Raw genomic sequence first — 15980 nt, 5'->3', positions numbered from 1 at the left:
GGAAAGTTTGCCTGAGTTGAACTGGAGTGGGCGGGAGGCTCACAGAAGACACCTGTGGAAACTGCTAGATGTCTCCTGGCTGTGTCCCCACCGCCCACTGTGAGAGGTCTAAGTTAGGCTTCGAGGGGTCGCATCCCCTGGCCTCCTCCGTGGTTCGGTGAGGCCACATGACCAAGCTCTTTCCGGGGGAAGGTGCACAGAAGTGACAGGTGCCACTCCTGCTTACCCGGCTTGGAACATTACTCTGGCCCTGCGTCCTCTCTCTCCCACCCTCCCCGCAGGCCGGAGCACAGACAGGCCTGCACCTCAGCGTCGGTCGTGCACACAGGCAGGGGGCGTGGGGGGCGCTGACGCACACGGAAGAACCCGGGCCCCCGCGTCTCCAAGTGGATCCGATCTACCCACTAACCTGGATTGCTCACCTGTGGACTCTCACAGGGGAGAAGACTGAATTTCTGTGTTAACTTTAAGCCACTGAACCCTTTTTGTTATAGCAGCTTCACGCATACCTTCAACGACACACATTCACCAAACAACAGCGGTTATCACGAACACCATGACAACGGACAGGTAAACGCTTACCCTCCCAGGTGAGTACAGCCTTGGGAAAGCAGAAGCCACTCCACAGGGGCGAGAGGGTCTTTGATGAGGGCTGGCGGGATACTGGTTTGCACAGCAGGGCGCCGCCCTGCCCCCGGAGCACGCATTTGAAGTGCTTACCTGCCTGGTTGGTGGTGATGTTCACGGAGGCGAACTGAGGCGAGAAGGGGCTCTGGTCGGTGACACCGTTCACGGCCTGGATCTCGAAGGTGTACTGGGTGTGAGCCAGCAGGTCACTGATGTAAATGCGCGGCTCGGTCAGGCCCAGCTGGCGGGGTGCATACTGCACGTTGTCCCCACAGCGGGTGCAGGCGCCCCGGCCTGAACCACAGCTCTTGCAGATGATGTTGTAGACGAGATCCTCACGGCCTCCTGAATCGCGGGGCGGGGTCCACTCTAGCATGAGGGAGGTCTCGTTGACACTGGAGATCACCGCCTGGGGTGCGGAGGGGATGGCTGAGGGTGGGGAGAGGTTTCGGTCAGTGGGGGGCTGTGGAGGTACGTTCCCCAAGAGACGGCTCTCTGCCCACTGCCCTGGCTCCAGCCCAGGCCCCCAAAGGCTTCCTTCGCATCCTTTCTCCCCTCCACCCATCAGAGAGATGCTTCTAGAATATAACTCTCATCTTGCTGCACATCTGCTTAACCCTTTCTCCCTGGACTCCAACCTCCTTGGTGTTTGTTACCGGGACCAGGACCAGTCTTTTTGTGTTGGGGATTACACCCACCTGATATCTATTTCCCCTTCTTCCTTCTAATAGCATCCCGATTTTATTTGGGGGGGGGGGGCAATATGTCCAGCCAGAAGACTATATTTCCCAGCCTCCTGTGATTAAGTGCTGACCACTGAGATACGGCAGAGGTTTTTTGGTTAGGACCTTTTCTTAAAAGGGCACAGCTATAAAATGTGCCTATGTCCCTTTCCTCCTTCCTCCGTCTAGAATGTGTGTGATGGCTGGAGCTTCAGCAGCAATGCTGGACTAGGAAGTGACCCGAAGGAGAGGAGCCACATGCCGAGATTGGCAGAGCAGGAAGAGTGAGCCGGGTCCCAGAGAACTTCGCGGATTTGCCACAATTATCCCAGGGGTACCTATCTTTGGGGTTCTGTGAAGTGAGAGAATAAATCCTTATGGTTTACGTCACTGGGGTCAGCTCTGTCTCTTGTCGCCTGCAGCTGAATGCCATTCCTGTCTGATCCAGGGGTGGGGAGATTGCCCTCGTAGTCATCCCTTTCTTTGAGAACGCTGGCCTGTGATTCAGGCGGCCGCCACCAGGTTAGAACACCGGGCAGCCTCTTCTGTCACAGACACCAGGTTGGCTCTCCTTCTGCCAAGCCTCCCATTTACTGTCCCTTTGTGAATCGAGACCTTGACTTTATCCTCCATGTGACTGGCAGGAGGAGGTAAGGAGCCAGATGCCAGCTCCCTGGTAGCTGCTTGTTGGCAATCCAACCACCCCAGGATGGTCCTTTTCCAAACGGCTTTTCATTTCCCCTCCCACCAGGTGATTGGCTGCTCCCCTCTCGGGAAAGGCTGGCTGCAGCCTGACGGCTGTCCAGCCCTTGCTCTGAGCTTTCTGCACGTGGCCTCGGGACTCGGTCAGGCATTGCTCCCGAGAGGCCCCGAACGTACTTGTGCAGGGCATGTCCAGGGGGTCCAGGTCTGCTCTGTAGTAGCCGTTGCGGCAGACGCAGTTGGTCGCCCCTTCGGAAGTGGTCCGGCTGTTGATGGGGCAGTGGGTGCAGGCCTCGTCCCCTTGGTTGGCCTTGAAGGTTCCAGATGGGCAACCTGGGACAGAAGACAAGGAGAATTGCTGGAGAAACCGGAGGAGGGCTCAGAGGTCACAAGGCATGGAGAGACCCTGCAGTTTCTCGTAGACGCCACACGGCATCATGGAGGGGCCGCAAAGTGCAGTTGTTGGGAAGTCCCGTCTCCTAAAGCTCCTGGGGGCCTCCAGGCTCCAACCTGGCAGTCCCTTCTGTGCCCAGAAGGTTCCAGGCTAGCTGGCGTCTTGTCTCTGAAGCTGTCTATGGGTTCAGCTGGGGCCCCTAGCAATCCTTCTTCAAATACTGCAGGTTGGCTGAGCCACAGCTTCCAGGGTCAATCCTGACTTATTCCGAAGACCCTGAAGGGGTCTGGGGAAGCGCCCATGGCCCAGTCTTGCTCACTAATGTCTGGCTGAACCCTGATTCTTGTAACTAGATTCCTGGCTTCCAGATGATTGAGGATGATTACATTACAGTAGCAAAGTGCGGGGCATGTAGAAAGATGACGTGGGTATAGCAGGAAAGAACACTGACTTTGGAAGTGGACAGGACTGGGTCCTGGGCCTTTTACTAGCTGTGTGGCCATAGACAAGCGGCTTACGCATTCTGAGACTCAGTTTCCTTATTTGTAAAATCATGATCCTAAGACCTATTTCTGAATCTGGCATAGTGTGTAAGGTACATGGCACGAGGCCTTGCACAGTGTGGGTGCCCAATGAGTACTAGCTGTTAGTGCAGCAGGTGTTTGATCAACTTATTTCGCTAAACGGAGCCTGCAATACCGGGGACAGCCTGAGGAGGGAAGTGTTTGCACTTGATGGGCATGTTCATCTAAGAGGGCTCTTCCAGAGGCTTCCGCCTTCTTCCCTGCTCTGGGGGGACTGCTCAGGATCTGGGTTCAGGCCCTGCAGCTCAGGGCTCAGGTTCTACAAGAAATGACCAGTCCTATGTGGACCAGTGTGCAAATCCACCCTACCGTCTTCCTCCTAGCCCTGGGCTGGGAATCGGGAGGCCTGGGGTCCAGGCCCTGTCCCTTTCCTGGCCTGTCTCTTTTCCTGCTTACTGGGGTTCATAATCCCACCTCTGCTGTGATCTTGGGAGGGAGGATCATGGAAGGGGTAACTGAGAAGGCGGATGGGGAAGAGCTTTGCAACAGGCAAGTTCCTCCTTGGAATGAAATGCGGCTACACTGTCCCCGGGCCAGGGACGCTCACATTCCATGCCTGTGTGCTGTGTGACCTTTGGCAAGCCATCTCTGCCTCTCAGAGCATCACTTTCCTCATATGTAAATGGCTAACATAAATTTCCCTCGATTATTTTTCCAGCCCCAGTCTCCAAGCTTATCCTCCAAGTTCCCATCTTAGCAAACTGCCCTCCTCTCAAGTCTTCAACCGGCTCCAGCCTCGGAGACCGCACCCTCTTTGGGGCTTCTGTTACTTGAGATCGGAAAGCTTTACTCCCCTGCCATAATTATTCATCAAGGGGTCCCCTGGCCGTGCTCTTGGCTCCCTCAGGATCGGAGCCCTGTCTGATTCACGGCTCCTTCCCCTGTGCCCAGCACAGAACCCAGCACTCAGCAGATGCTCCATTAACACCGCTTGAAGTTGCCTTGCCTAAGCAGGAAGAGCTTGGGCTTTGGGGATCGTGCGAGCAGGAAGGCAGTGGAGAACGGTGGCTGGTGTGCAGGCTGCTTGGCCAATCCCCAGCAGTATGACCTCGGGCCAGTCGCTTAAGCTATTTCCTTCCTGCAAAATGGGGACAACAGCATCTATGTTCTATAATTGCTGTGAGGATCACACTGGTTAATTTAGGCAAAAATGCCCGGAATAATTCCTGGCGTTATTGAACGGTATCTGGTTCAAATACCAATCTGCTGGGTGACCTCAGACAAGTAGTTCACCTTCTCTGAGCTAAAGTTTTCTCACTGCTGAGAGAGCATCTACCCCATAAAGTGGACTCCATGCGATGGCCAGTGTCTGGCATGGGGGTGGGGAAAGGTTGTGGTTACAATCTCAGGGCTTTGCTGGATGACACAAGCGTGCAGTAAATAAGCCACACACAAGTCCCCCTGGGACACTAGGAAGCAGCACCCTCCCCCTGGGGTCCTAGTTTACCTGCCATTTGGAGGGGGCTTCCAGAAGGTGGCAACCGACTTAACAGACAGCGACACTGGCTGATGTCACCTGGACCAGGCCCTGTGGGGATCCCGAAGAGCCAGCTCCAGTCCAGTCCTTAAGAAACTGCCAGGCAAGGGCCAAGTCAGGACTTTGACATAACCATTCAGGCCACAGTGACACCAAGGAGGATGGCAGTGAGTGCTCTGGGGAGTTTTTAGGGCTTCTGCTGTACAGCTGGGGATACCAGGCCTTCAGAGTGTAAATACGAAGCAGCCAACATTTACCGAGTAGTTTTTGAAAATGTTTATTTATTTTGAGAGAGAGAGAGAGAGAGAGAGAGCAAGCCAGGGTGGGGGTGGGGGGGCAGAGAGAGAGGGAAAGAGAAAGGGAGAGAGAATCCTAAGCAGCCTCCGTGCTCTCAGCACAGTGCCTGATGTGGGGGGCTCGATCCCACAAACCACAAGATCAGGACCTGAGCTGAAATCAAGAGTTGGATGCTCAGCTGACTGAGCCACCCAGGCAGCCCTTACTGAGTACTTACTAAATACTGGCACTGTGCTAAGTACTTAACCCATAGTAACCCATCCAGTCCTTACCCAGCCCTGTGATGGAGGGAGTGTTATCGCCTGCATTTTCAGATGGAGGCACGAAGGCACAGAGGTGGAGGAATTTGCTAGGATGTGAGCTTACCGTGGCACAGTTGAGATTCAATCTTGGGTGGTCTGACTCTAGAGGCTTCCCTAACCACCACACCACACTGCCCTTATGCAACTTGCATTGTTGTCAAAGGTCTGTGAGTGCTGGGCAGGGATTGGCAGCTCCTGGGTGGGTGCCCAGAGCTCTCTCCACTTGACTGCACTGGCTTTGGGGTCCTGAGTCCTCCTGCCCTCCTTCCTTCTTACTTTCCTCTCAGGCACCAGAGTTTCCCTGCTGTCTGGATAAAGAGGGCCATCTTGGCACTATCCAGTCAGCTCTGGCTCTCGTTAAGTGATTGATCTCTCTGAGCCTCAGTTTCCTCTGCTGTAAAGTGGGGGTACAGGGCTCCTGTGAAGGGGGGGGGGTCTAGGACCATCCTAATAGATGCCAAAAGGTTTTGATCCCAAGATCAGGACCCTCCTGGCTCCCTTTCGGGCAAGAGCCGGCCCAGCTTAGCACATCTCTCCCATCTGCTGGTAATTCCCGGGGCCTGGCTGGTGAGTGGCTGCCCACAGTCTCCTCTGTGCCGTGCCAGCCCCTCCATCTGGGCCACCTTCCTGGCTGTCCTTCCCAGTCACCACATCCTGGCCCCATCTCAGACTCCCCAGGCTGCCTCCTTCAGAAGCCTTCCCTCTTTTAGGTGTCCGGCTGGACGCCCCTCCGCCTTCTCACTGGGCGGCTATGGTTTCTGTATCTCTCAGCACCGTGCTTCACAAAACCCACTCTTTCGTCTTGCAAGGTGATGTCACTCTCCACCCAGTCCCCCGGAACCCTGGATGCCTCCTCCCTCCCCTCACCCCCTGCGGCCAATTATCAGGTCTTCCCCCCACTCAGCAGTGCCCCGTCCTGGCTCTTCCCTCCTACTGTTCCACCTATGCGGGCATCCAGAAAGCTCTTCTTACCTACTCCTTAGCCTCTCATGGCCATCTGGCCTCCTCCTGCCCACGCTCCAGAGCCAGCTTTCTAAAGTACAAACCTTTTTGTGCCACTTAAAAATCCACAGTGGCACACAATGGAATATTATTTGGCCGTAAAAAGGAATAAAACACTGATACGTGCTACAACGTGGATGAACCCTGAAAACACTGTGCTTAGTGAAAGAAGCCAGTCACAAAAGGCTACATGTTGTATGCTTCCCTTTATCTAAAAGTGTCCAGAGCAGCGATCTCTAGAGACAGAAGTAGCTTAGTGGTTGCCAGGGACAGGGGAGAGCAGAGAATGGAGAGTGACCGCTAATGGGCAAGAGGGTTTCTTTCTGAGGTGATGAACATGTTCTAAAATTGACTGCAGTGACAGTTGCACAATTCTATGAATACACCAAAAATCACTGAATTGTACAATTTAGCTGAATTCTATGGTATGTGCCTCACGTCACAATAAAACTGCTATTAAAAAAAAAAATCCGCAACAGCTCCCCAAACTGCTCAGGGCCCCCAGGCCCCCAGGGCTGGCACCTGCCTGCCTCTCACTGCCCACCACCCTGAGCTTTGTGCTGTTCTGCACAGTCCGCTACATGTGGTGCCTACCCCAGGCCTGCCTCCACACCTCCGGCCTCTGTCCACCCTGCCCTCATTCCCTGCAATGCCTTCCCCTTGTCATCAAACTCCTACACCCCTTTAAGACCTGGCTTAGGTACTCCTCTTCCAGGAAGCCTTTCCTGGAGGGAAGGCTTCTTTCTCTCTCTCTTTTTTTTTTTTTAATGTTTATTTATTTATTTTGAGAGCGAGAGGGTGTGTGGTGTGGGTGTGTGAGCGGCAAAGAGAAAGGGAGAAAGAGAATCCCTAGCAGGCTCCGCACCGTCAGCACAGAGTGTGTGATGCAGGGCTCGGGCTCATGAACTGTGAGATCACGACCTGAGCTGAAACCAAGAGTCGGAGGCTTAACCGATGGAGCCACCCGGGTGTCCCAGAGGTGCCTGTTTTGCTTACTTAGTCATGAATCTGTAAGTGCCTGGCTGGACTGTGAATTCCCAGTCCGATGCCGGGTGCCTAGCAGGTGACGGGTAGTGATAAAGCTGCAAGAGCGTCCAGTGCAACCCCCTTATCCGACGTTGGGGGAAACTGAGGCCCAAAGAGGGGCAGACACACCTGGCTCTTCAGCAGCAGAGGCAGATTCTGATACCAGGTATACTGTGTGAGCGGGGGAGGCCCTCAGCTCTGGTCCGCCACCTCTTTGCCCACAGAGAGGTCAGGAACCGCGGCCCGCCCTCAGTGCCCAGTGCCCTAGGGGACGTGCTACTCCTAGCTTCTCAGCTGGGAAGGCATTCAGTCCTGCCAACATCCGGGTTTCATGCACAGAACTGGGAAGAAAACGGACCTGGAGGCCGTGCCTCTGACAGGTGCCTTCTCTGAGACTCAGTCCCCTCCTCCGGAAAGGGGGCTGATGATACGTGCAAGGTATGGATGCAGTCAGAGTCTCTGCGTGGCTCTCCCTGACCCACTTCTGCCTCCCCTCTAATCCCCCACACTCACGGGAGAGATCTGAATGAATCGGACCCACCACACTCTGCTTATTTTAAACTCACAGGTGGCTCCCCGTGGCACTGAGAACTACCCCACACCCAGCCCTGGTCCGAGAAGCCCGCCGGGCTGGCTCTGTGGTCTTCCTGGCATTTCTGGACACTTCTCTCACTCAATTGCACTCCAGCCCCTCGGTTGGCAAGAGTGCCCCTGCCTCAGGGCCTTTGGCCGTGCTGTCTCTCTGCCTGGAGCACTGTCTCTGCTTCCTATGGTTGACCTGCTTCTTCTTTCAGGCCCCAGCTTTCTTTTTTTTTTTAATTTTTAAAAAATCTTTATTTATTTTTGAGAGAGAGAGAGAGAGAGCGCAAGTGGGGGAGGAACAGGGAGACACAGAATCCAAAGCAGGCTCCAGGCTCTGAGCTGTCAGCACAGAGCCTGACATGGGGCTTGAACTCACCAACTACGAGTTCATGACCTGAGGTGTAGTTGGATGCTTAACCGACTGAGCCACCCAGGCGCCTCTCAGGCCCCAGCTTTAATGTCACTTCCCAGAGAGGCCCTCCCTGACCACCCTGGCCAGAGTGATTCTCTCATTACACTCTGTCTCAGTCTGTTTCCTTTGTTGACACTCATCTCGAATTGTAATTATATTAGAAAACAGCTTATAAACATGTGTGATGTCTTTTCCCTGCCTGGGAAGTGCCTGCAGAGGGGAAGAGGAACTAGGTTTGTCTGGCTCTCTCGTTGGTTCCCTAACTCCTGGCAAAGTGGTGGGAGCATAGTAGCTGCTCAATACATGTACTTGTCGCATAAACGAATATGCCCTTTACAGGGTGCCATGAGAAAATACTTGGCCAAGCAAATGCCAGGCTCGGTGCCACCGTCACCATGTCAATTTCATCTGGCTCCGTGGCTGCTCAGATCCCACTCCACTTCCCATCTTCTGTCCCCATGGGTCATCCCAGGGGGCTGTCCCCTTATGGTGACAACTCATCCTGCTTTTCAAACTGGAAGTCCCGTGTCCCAGAAACGTCCTCGGTCTCTGGTAACCTGACCCTCTGGTACACTTCTCTGGCCCTATCTGGTCACCTCTCTCGCCTGTTTGCTGTTCCCTAGATGCCCTGGCTGCACGTGCAAGGGCCCCTTTGCTTGAATGTCCTTCTGCCCATCAGGGATGGGGTTCTGAGATGGACGCCTCTGGGAGGCCGGCCTCCACTCTCTACAGCAGACACCTCAGACCCCTACTGTGGCACATCAGACACACTCTCTGGGCAGTGGTGTCCTGCTCAATGGCCCTCTGGGGCAGGGAAGGGGGGCGGGAAGCCCTGATTGGTCACCTTTGTCAATTTCGGTGGCAAAGCTCCCACTAGGACAAATTTCAAGCTACCAGTCTGAGATAACTGAACGTGGAGTTGGGAAGAAATGTGCATGGCTGGCTCTTGAAAGCCAGGCTGGTACCAACCAGCTCCATCCTACCACAGACCTCACCCCTCCGCCACTTATCTGTGTGCTGCTCCCGGGTGGATGGACCCTGGTTGGGGGAGGGGCTGGGTCTTCAGTCTCCACATCCCCAGTGCCAGGTCTGGCACATAATTGGTGCTCAGTCAGCTCAGTTTGCTAGCTGAGGGCAGGTCTGTCTCCCCGAGTGGATGGTGGGGGGCTCAACAGCAGGGGCTGTGGGTTTGGTGGGCTAATATCCACACAGAACACACAGCAAGTTCTGTACCATATACATGTTAGCTATTATTACTCACCCAGAGTGCAAGGGTGGTAATAATTCTCATTTATCATGTGCTTTCCAGGTGCTGAGGCCAGTGCAAGTGATTGGCACGGAATCTCTCATTAAATCCACCTGACCACCCACTGAAGTGGTACCATTATCACCCCCCCCCCCACTTTTACGCACGAGGAAACTGAGGCTTGGCAAGGGGGAAGGTGAAATGGCGATGCCGAGGTCACATAGCTACTAAATGACAGAGCTGAGGTTTGACCCCAGGTCTGTGGGATTCCAAAAACCTTGCGCTCAGGTATTCCTGGACGTAGAAATTATCGCACGGCTTGAACGTCATTACTGGAGACCCTGTCGTCAGGCCTAAGAGGGGACAGGGCTTGCCGGGTCACTCAGCAAGACAGAGGCGAAGCCTGGCCCCACACACCTGGGGACTTGGGACCAAAGCAGCCAGTCAGCGCCCGCCTTCTGCAGACGCCCAGATCCCTTGGCCAGGCAACCCCAGGCAGGGATGGCAGCTGGCCGGGAGAGGGAGGGAGGATTATGGGGAAACAGATTTTCTCCCCACCTGCCCCCTGGGCTCCGGGATAGGTGATAATTGACCGAGTGAGCCCTGAGTCAGGCCGAGGCAGGGCTCCATCTGGACCTGGCACGGCGGGGCCGCTAATTGGTGCTGGGTGATCTTTGCAGCCTCCCTGCCAGGCTTGCAGGTCCTTTGCTGTCTTCCCAGAGACTCCGGTTTAATCCCCAGACGACCGATGCCACGGTGGAGTCAAACGCTCCGTCAGGCCCAGTGTGCCAGGCCTTGGGGGTGGGGAAGGAGCTTCTCCGCCTCCCTGGGGGTCCCGTAGAGCAGAGGGCTCTGTCCGGGCAGAGGCGGCTTCACCTTCTAGCTCCCGAGCGCCCGAGCAGGAGGTCTGATGAAACGGAACCTGGGTGTGGACCGTGGAGCCGGCTGCCCGGGCTGAATCCCAGGCCTGCCTCTGGCTAACAGTGTGACCAGGGACAACGTACCTCACTCTCAGCACCCTTGTCTGTATAATGGGGAGAATGATAACACCGACCTTCTATTTGGTGGGGAGAGGACGTGAGTTAATCTAGAAAAAGCACGGGCAGCAGTGCCTGCCTAGGGCGCACTGAGCCCTCCACAAGTGTCTGCTGTTACTATCTCCGTTCATTCTTGGCCCCCCACTTGCTGTGTGCCAAGCCTTGGGGGTACAGAGACAAAAAAGATGTGGTGGTCCCTGCCCTCAGGAGTCTGTGTCCAGTCGGAGAGATGCTGAGTTACGAATTGATTCAATAGGCATGTATTGAGTCCCTGTTATGTGCCAGGCACGTGACACGGAGACAAAGGCCCAGGCCCTGCCTGTAAGAGGCCATGACTGAGCAGGGGGCCGGCACACCTTCCCCTGACCAGACCTGACTGCTGGCCACTCTGGGCAGAGGGAGCGGGCTCCAGGCTCAGCAGTGCCAGGTTGGAAGGGCAGCCGGCTCACTTTCCTGCCTTGGGGTCTCCAAGAAGTTCTGGGTTTGGGTTGGGGAGAGGAGTTTGAGCGGGCGGCGGAGAGTTCTGGGCCCAGAGAGGGGAGGCTGGGCTAGGCTGCCCCTGTGGCTCCCTGCTCCCCTTGCTCTGTGAGCCTGGGGCCACTTCCTGCCCACTCTGGGCTGGCCTCTACGGCCTCTCCCAGGTGTGGGACTCCGGCTACGGCCAGGCTCAGGCACCCAGTGCTGGGTCCTATGTTCTTCAATTGTGGATCAACCGATCTGTGTATTTTCAGGGCGTTGTGCTGTGACTATGTCTGAGCGGAGCTTGCGGTATTCCCGTGGTGGAGCAAGGGGAGTTTGGGGGGGTCTTCCCCATGCAAAGTGGCTTTTGCATTTTGCACGCTTCCTCCTCTTGTGACTGAGGTTAAACCAGTGGAATCAGTCCCCCTGGACTGAACTGGGCAGGGTGCCTGATCCTTTGTGCCATGGGCACAGCCACGCTGGAAGCCGGTGGCAAGCTTCTGGGCTAGGAGGGACTTCCCACCACTGTGTACCTACCAGGCACCTGCCTGGTGCTGGGCCAGCAGCTTCCTCAGCTCCTAACCTCACTCAGTCTGCACAGTCACCCTGTGCAGTAGGAGGTGTTGTCTCCATTTTAGAGATAAGGAAACTGAGGCTCACAGAGAGGAATGCCTCGTCCAAAGTCAGTCAGAGGCTGTGACCCACAGTTCTTCCTAACTCCTGTCTCTGAGGCTCTCAGTGTTCCAGCTTGACGAAGGGTGCTCCCCGCATCTTCTACCTTTCTCCCTGTCTCCTCCCCTGAGAAGGGGGGCCCTGCCTGGCCAGGTTAAGTCCAGGGAGCGCCTCAGGCTCATTCCCCTGCTGTGGTAGCTCCTACTGGGACCACCCAGGGGATGTCAGTCATCCTGCCTCCGCCGCCCCCCCACCCCAACTCCCCCACATGCCCAGGCTACCCCCGCCTGCCCCTGCCGGGACCTGGGCTCTGTGGATCCCTGCCAGCAGCTGGCAGGATGACAGAAGTCAGAAGGCAGCGGCAGGAACTGTGTTAACACGTCTCCTCTTTCCCTGAGGGGGGGGATCCCAGGGCCTCCCCAAGCCAGCTTCCACACCGGCCATCTGTGGCGTCCCTCCTCTGCTCGAGACCCTTCAATGCATCCCCGTGCCTGTGGCGAGCCCAGCCTGCTTTGGCCTCCCCTCCATGGTCCACCTTGCCAGCCGGAGCTCCTGGCACCTCTTAGCCGCACCCTGGGCCCCAGTTGCAGCCAGCGGCTTCCAGCTCCCCCACCAGCTGTGTTCTGTCCTCCTTCTGGGCCTTTGCTCAGGCCGTTCCCTCTGCCCCAGCACCAGCCTGGCTAACTCCTTTTTATCCTTCCAGCTTGGCTCCACCCAAATCACCTTCTGGCCTTCTTCTAGGATACCATCCCGGACCGGGCCTGGGTTTGGGGCCTCTCTCCCATGCTCCTGAAGCACTGTCACTTTGCCTCTGCTGCCGCATGATTAAATGGTTGTAAGTGTCTGCCTCCTGCACTTGGCCCTGCGCCTGGTGGCAGCAGGCACCCACAATGTCTGGAACCCCCCAGCACCAGTGGCCGAGAGGTGACGGACAGAAGGCCTCAGGAAGTGTGTATTGACTGACTGACTGAGGTTCAGAAATACAGAATCTTATGCTCAAGGTCACTCAACTGGTGGGCGGACTGGAGACTTTGTTCTAGGCCTCCAGAGCTCTCCAGACCATGTCAGAGCCCCCAGAGCTCTTTCCTGTGCCCCAGGGATGGGGTCTCAAGCCATCCCACCTTCCTGCTTCTTGGCACTTGGTTAATACCTGTCTCTATCTCCCACCTTTCCACCTGCCCAACTGTGAGCATCATGAGGCAGCCACACCGTGCCTGCCCTGCTCACTGCCTGGCACAGAGCAGGCCCTCTGGACACCTCACTGAACGACGGGCTAGAAGGCCTGTAGGTCCCACAGCCCCAAAGCCAGAGTAATCAGAACTTCCATGACCATTGTCATGTGTCTTTTGACCTCTCTGCCCTAGTTGTATTTGTGTGTATGTGTGGAGTAGGAGTGGAGCTCACAGTCTCCTGGGGAGCCACGCCCTGAACCCCACATCCTGCAAAGGCAGGTTTCACGCCTGGCCTGTCCAGGCCCTGGATCCTATGTGAGGGCCACAGGTCCCGGCTCTGGCCGCCTCCCTTCGTGCCGTCCCCACACAGGGGCTGAGAGCTCCTGCACGCCCCGCAGGCAGCCCCATTCCTCCAATTTCCTCCCAATTAATCAAGCTCTGAACTTTTTAATTATCTGCCTGCAGGGTGACTCCCCACTCTGGTGAAGCAATTAAGGACATTTTCAAGTGCTGAGTGGCTGCAGGCAGGCAGCTTTGACCAGGCCCTGATGGAGGAGGTGAGCGGAGGGACTGGCTGGTGACAGGAAGGGTGGACAGGAATGCCCCTGAGCCGTGGGGCTGCTGGGAGGCTGTCCTGGAGTCCTGGCCGGGGCCATTCCAGGAATCTGGGGCCACACTGTCCAGGGCCACCCCCATCTTCATTCGACAGCCCAGTCTCTGCAGCTATCTGGCTTCACAGGTCCCGGACAGTGACCACGTGCTGGGCACTGGGTTAGGGGCTTTACATTCTTACTGAATCCTCACCTTGACCTTGGGAGTAGGAAATATAATCTCTGTTTTAAAGATGAGGAGGGGCACCTGGGTGGCTCAGTCGGTTGAGCGTCCGACTTCGGCTCAGGTCACGATCTCCCAGTTCGTGGGTTCGAGCCCCGCATCAGGCTCTGTGCTGACCGCTTGCTCAGAGCCTGGAGCCTGCTTCAGATTCGGTGTCTCTTCTCTCTCTGCCCCTCCCCCGCTCACGCTTTGTCTCACTCTGTTTCTCAAAAATAAATAAATGTAAAAAAAAAGAAATTAAAAAAATAAAGATGAGGAAACAGAGGTTCGATAACATTAGGTGATTTCGGAGACGCAGGTGGCATTTGAAGCCAGCTCTGAGTCCACATCCACTCTATTCTAATGTCTCTCGGAGATCAGGATGGCCCTTCAAAGTGCCCAGGGTCACTGAGGAAGGTGGGGGTGGGTGGGTCGGGGGAAGCCTTTGGAGATGCCACCTGAGCTTGAGATCTGCTGAAGAACATGGCTCTCCACGTGCAGGGTGGATGGCGGGAAAGGGCACTGCAGGCAGAGGGGACAGCCTGTGCACGGGCACGGAGGCATGAAATGGCATGGTGTGTGTGTGGGGGGGACTACAAATATTTCAGGGTCACTGAAGCATGAAGTTCGAGGCTGGGAGAGGTGGGAGATGAGGCTGGAGAGGCAGGTTGGGGTCTGGGTCACTGGAAATCAGGAGAACCTTCACGATCTTCTGGTCCAAGCTCCTCATTTTATGACTACAGAATACACAACCTAGACGGCACCAGTGACTTGCCTAAAGTCACCCAGCAAATTAGTGGCTGACGGAGACTGGGCTGCAGCCCAGGAATCCTGACACGGAGATTGGAAGGGAAGAGAGAGGGGTGGAGGGGTGGTGGCCGTCAGATCACTGCAGGAGCCTCCCACCTGGTTTCCTGGCCTTCCCCCTTGCCCTCTTACCTCTCTACTCGCCTCTGGCTGCAGTCTGTTGTTGACATATCAGCCAGAGGGATCCTGCAGAACAGGAATCTACTGTGTGTTGCTCCTCTGCTCAAAGATCTTCCACAGCTCCCACCTCACTCTGACTAAAAACCAATAGCCTACCAAAGCCCCCTTTACCTCTCTGGTTTAATTTATCCATGGTATTTTATTCTGTGTGATGTCATTGTATCCCTCTCACCTCTCTGAACTTACCTCCTACTACTTTCCCTCCTGTCTACTCCACTCTAGCTGCCCTGGCCTCCTGCCTATCCTGGAAACATCAGGCCTCCTCTGGACTCAGGGCCTTTGCACATGCTGTTTCCTCTGCCTGGTTCAAGTCCTAGCTCAGCTACTTCTTCACTGTGTCCCTCTCTGAGCCCCATATCCCTCATCTATAAATGGGGTTAATGCTGCACACCTCACTTTCCTCCCCAGGCTAACAGGGGATCCTAATGAGAAAGTGGGGAACAGATAGAGCTCCACAAAAGCCCTCCCTCCAGCTCTAGGCTATCACTGCGAGAGGGCTTGTAAAGGTCCTCACTGGGTCCTTGAGGAAACAGGCCCTTTGATGAGCAGTGGACTCCAGGCCCCCAGACCTTAAGCTGGATCGGCACGCTGGAGCCTCCCAGCCTGTAATCCTCGGGACTCACAGATGCTGGAGAAGCAAGTGTTAAATAATAATCACGATGTGCCGGAGGGGAAGCCGGATGTGTTGGAAAGCTTGACACATCTGGCAGGGCCAGCCCCAAGTCCCCCAGCACATCTGGCTGCTGTATTGACAGGTGGTGTAGCGGGTCACTGAGGAAGGGCCTTGTGGGCCCGGTCCTGGTACCATGAGGGGCTGATGGCCGGATGGAGCTGGAGAGCATCTCCCAAGCTGCCCACGGACCACAGCCCCCTTGTGGGTCCCCTTCAGGCCTTCCACTGTACTTCGGTGGCTGTGTTCTAAGAGGCCGACTTAGGTCCCCGAACCTGGTCTGCCAGATTCCAAAACCCCTGCCTCGTTTTGTGGGCCCGGCCGCCCCCGCTGGGGCTTGGGGAGCCGGGAAAGCCCCCTCCCCTCTCCAGCCTGGGGGGTGTATTTTCAGGGTCACCTCATGTAGCACTTCCCTTTCTATGGGATCCAGAAATGCGGTCATCAGCTCCACCTGAGGGAGCCCCCTGGGTTGAGACTGGCCTCCTCCCTCCGCCCACCTGCCCCAAGAAAGCCATGGTCATTAATAAAGGACACAATTAGCTGTCAGCGGAGAACATGTCTGGAATTTTTTACCTGCTCCGTGCGCCCGGTTAAGGCAACAAACCCTGGACCCCCCGGGGAAGCAGCTACCACACACCTTTCGGGGGCCCCCTCGCCTGGGCCCACGGCAGGAGGGGCCTGTGACTTTTCCAGTGTGGGCTCCACAGGCCTGGGCCTGCACTGGGCAGTTTTTTCCAGGCCAGTGGAGAAAGTGACACAGTGAGAGAGATTTCCTGGCACAAGTTGGTTTTTTCAAC

The 15980-nt window shown here is 56.0% G+C and overlaps 1 protein-coding gene across 1 annotated transcript in view; it reads right to left on the bottom strand.

The window, feature by feature from the left end:
• EPHB2 (EPH receptor B2) overlaps positions 1-15980 on the bottom strand; it is a 126133-nt gene that overhangs the window by 43024 nt on the left and 67129 nt on the right. The window contains exons 3-4 of the mRNA XM_042951641.1: positions 2229-2384; positions 721-1056 (exon numbers count right to left, since the gene is read on the bottom strand). Of these exons, the coding sequence (XP_042807575.1) occupies positions 721-1056; positions 2229-2384 (492 nt within the window). The remainder of the gene's footprint in view (positions 1-720; positions 1057-2228; positions 2385-15980) is intronic.

Source organism: Panthera leo, chromosome C1 (assembly GCF_018350215.1).
Source record: "Panthera leo isolate Ple1 chromosome C1, P.leo_Ple1_pat1.1, whole genome shotgun sequence".
Lineage (NCBI taxonomy): Eukaryota > Metazoa > Chordata > Mammalia > Carnivora > Felidae > Panthera > Panthera leo.
This window is presented reverse-complemented; position numbering and strand designations above follow the sequence as displayed.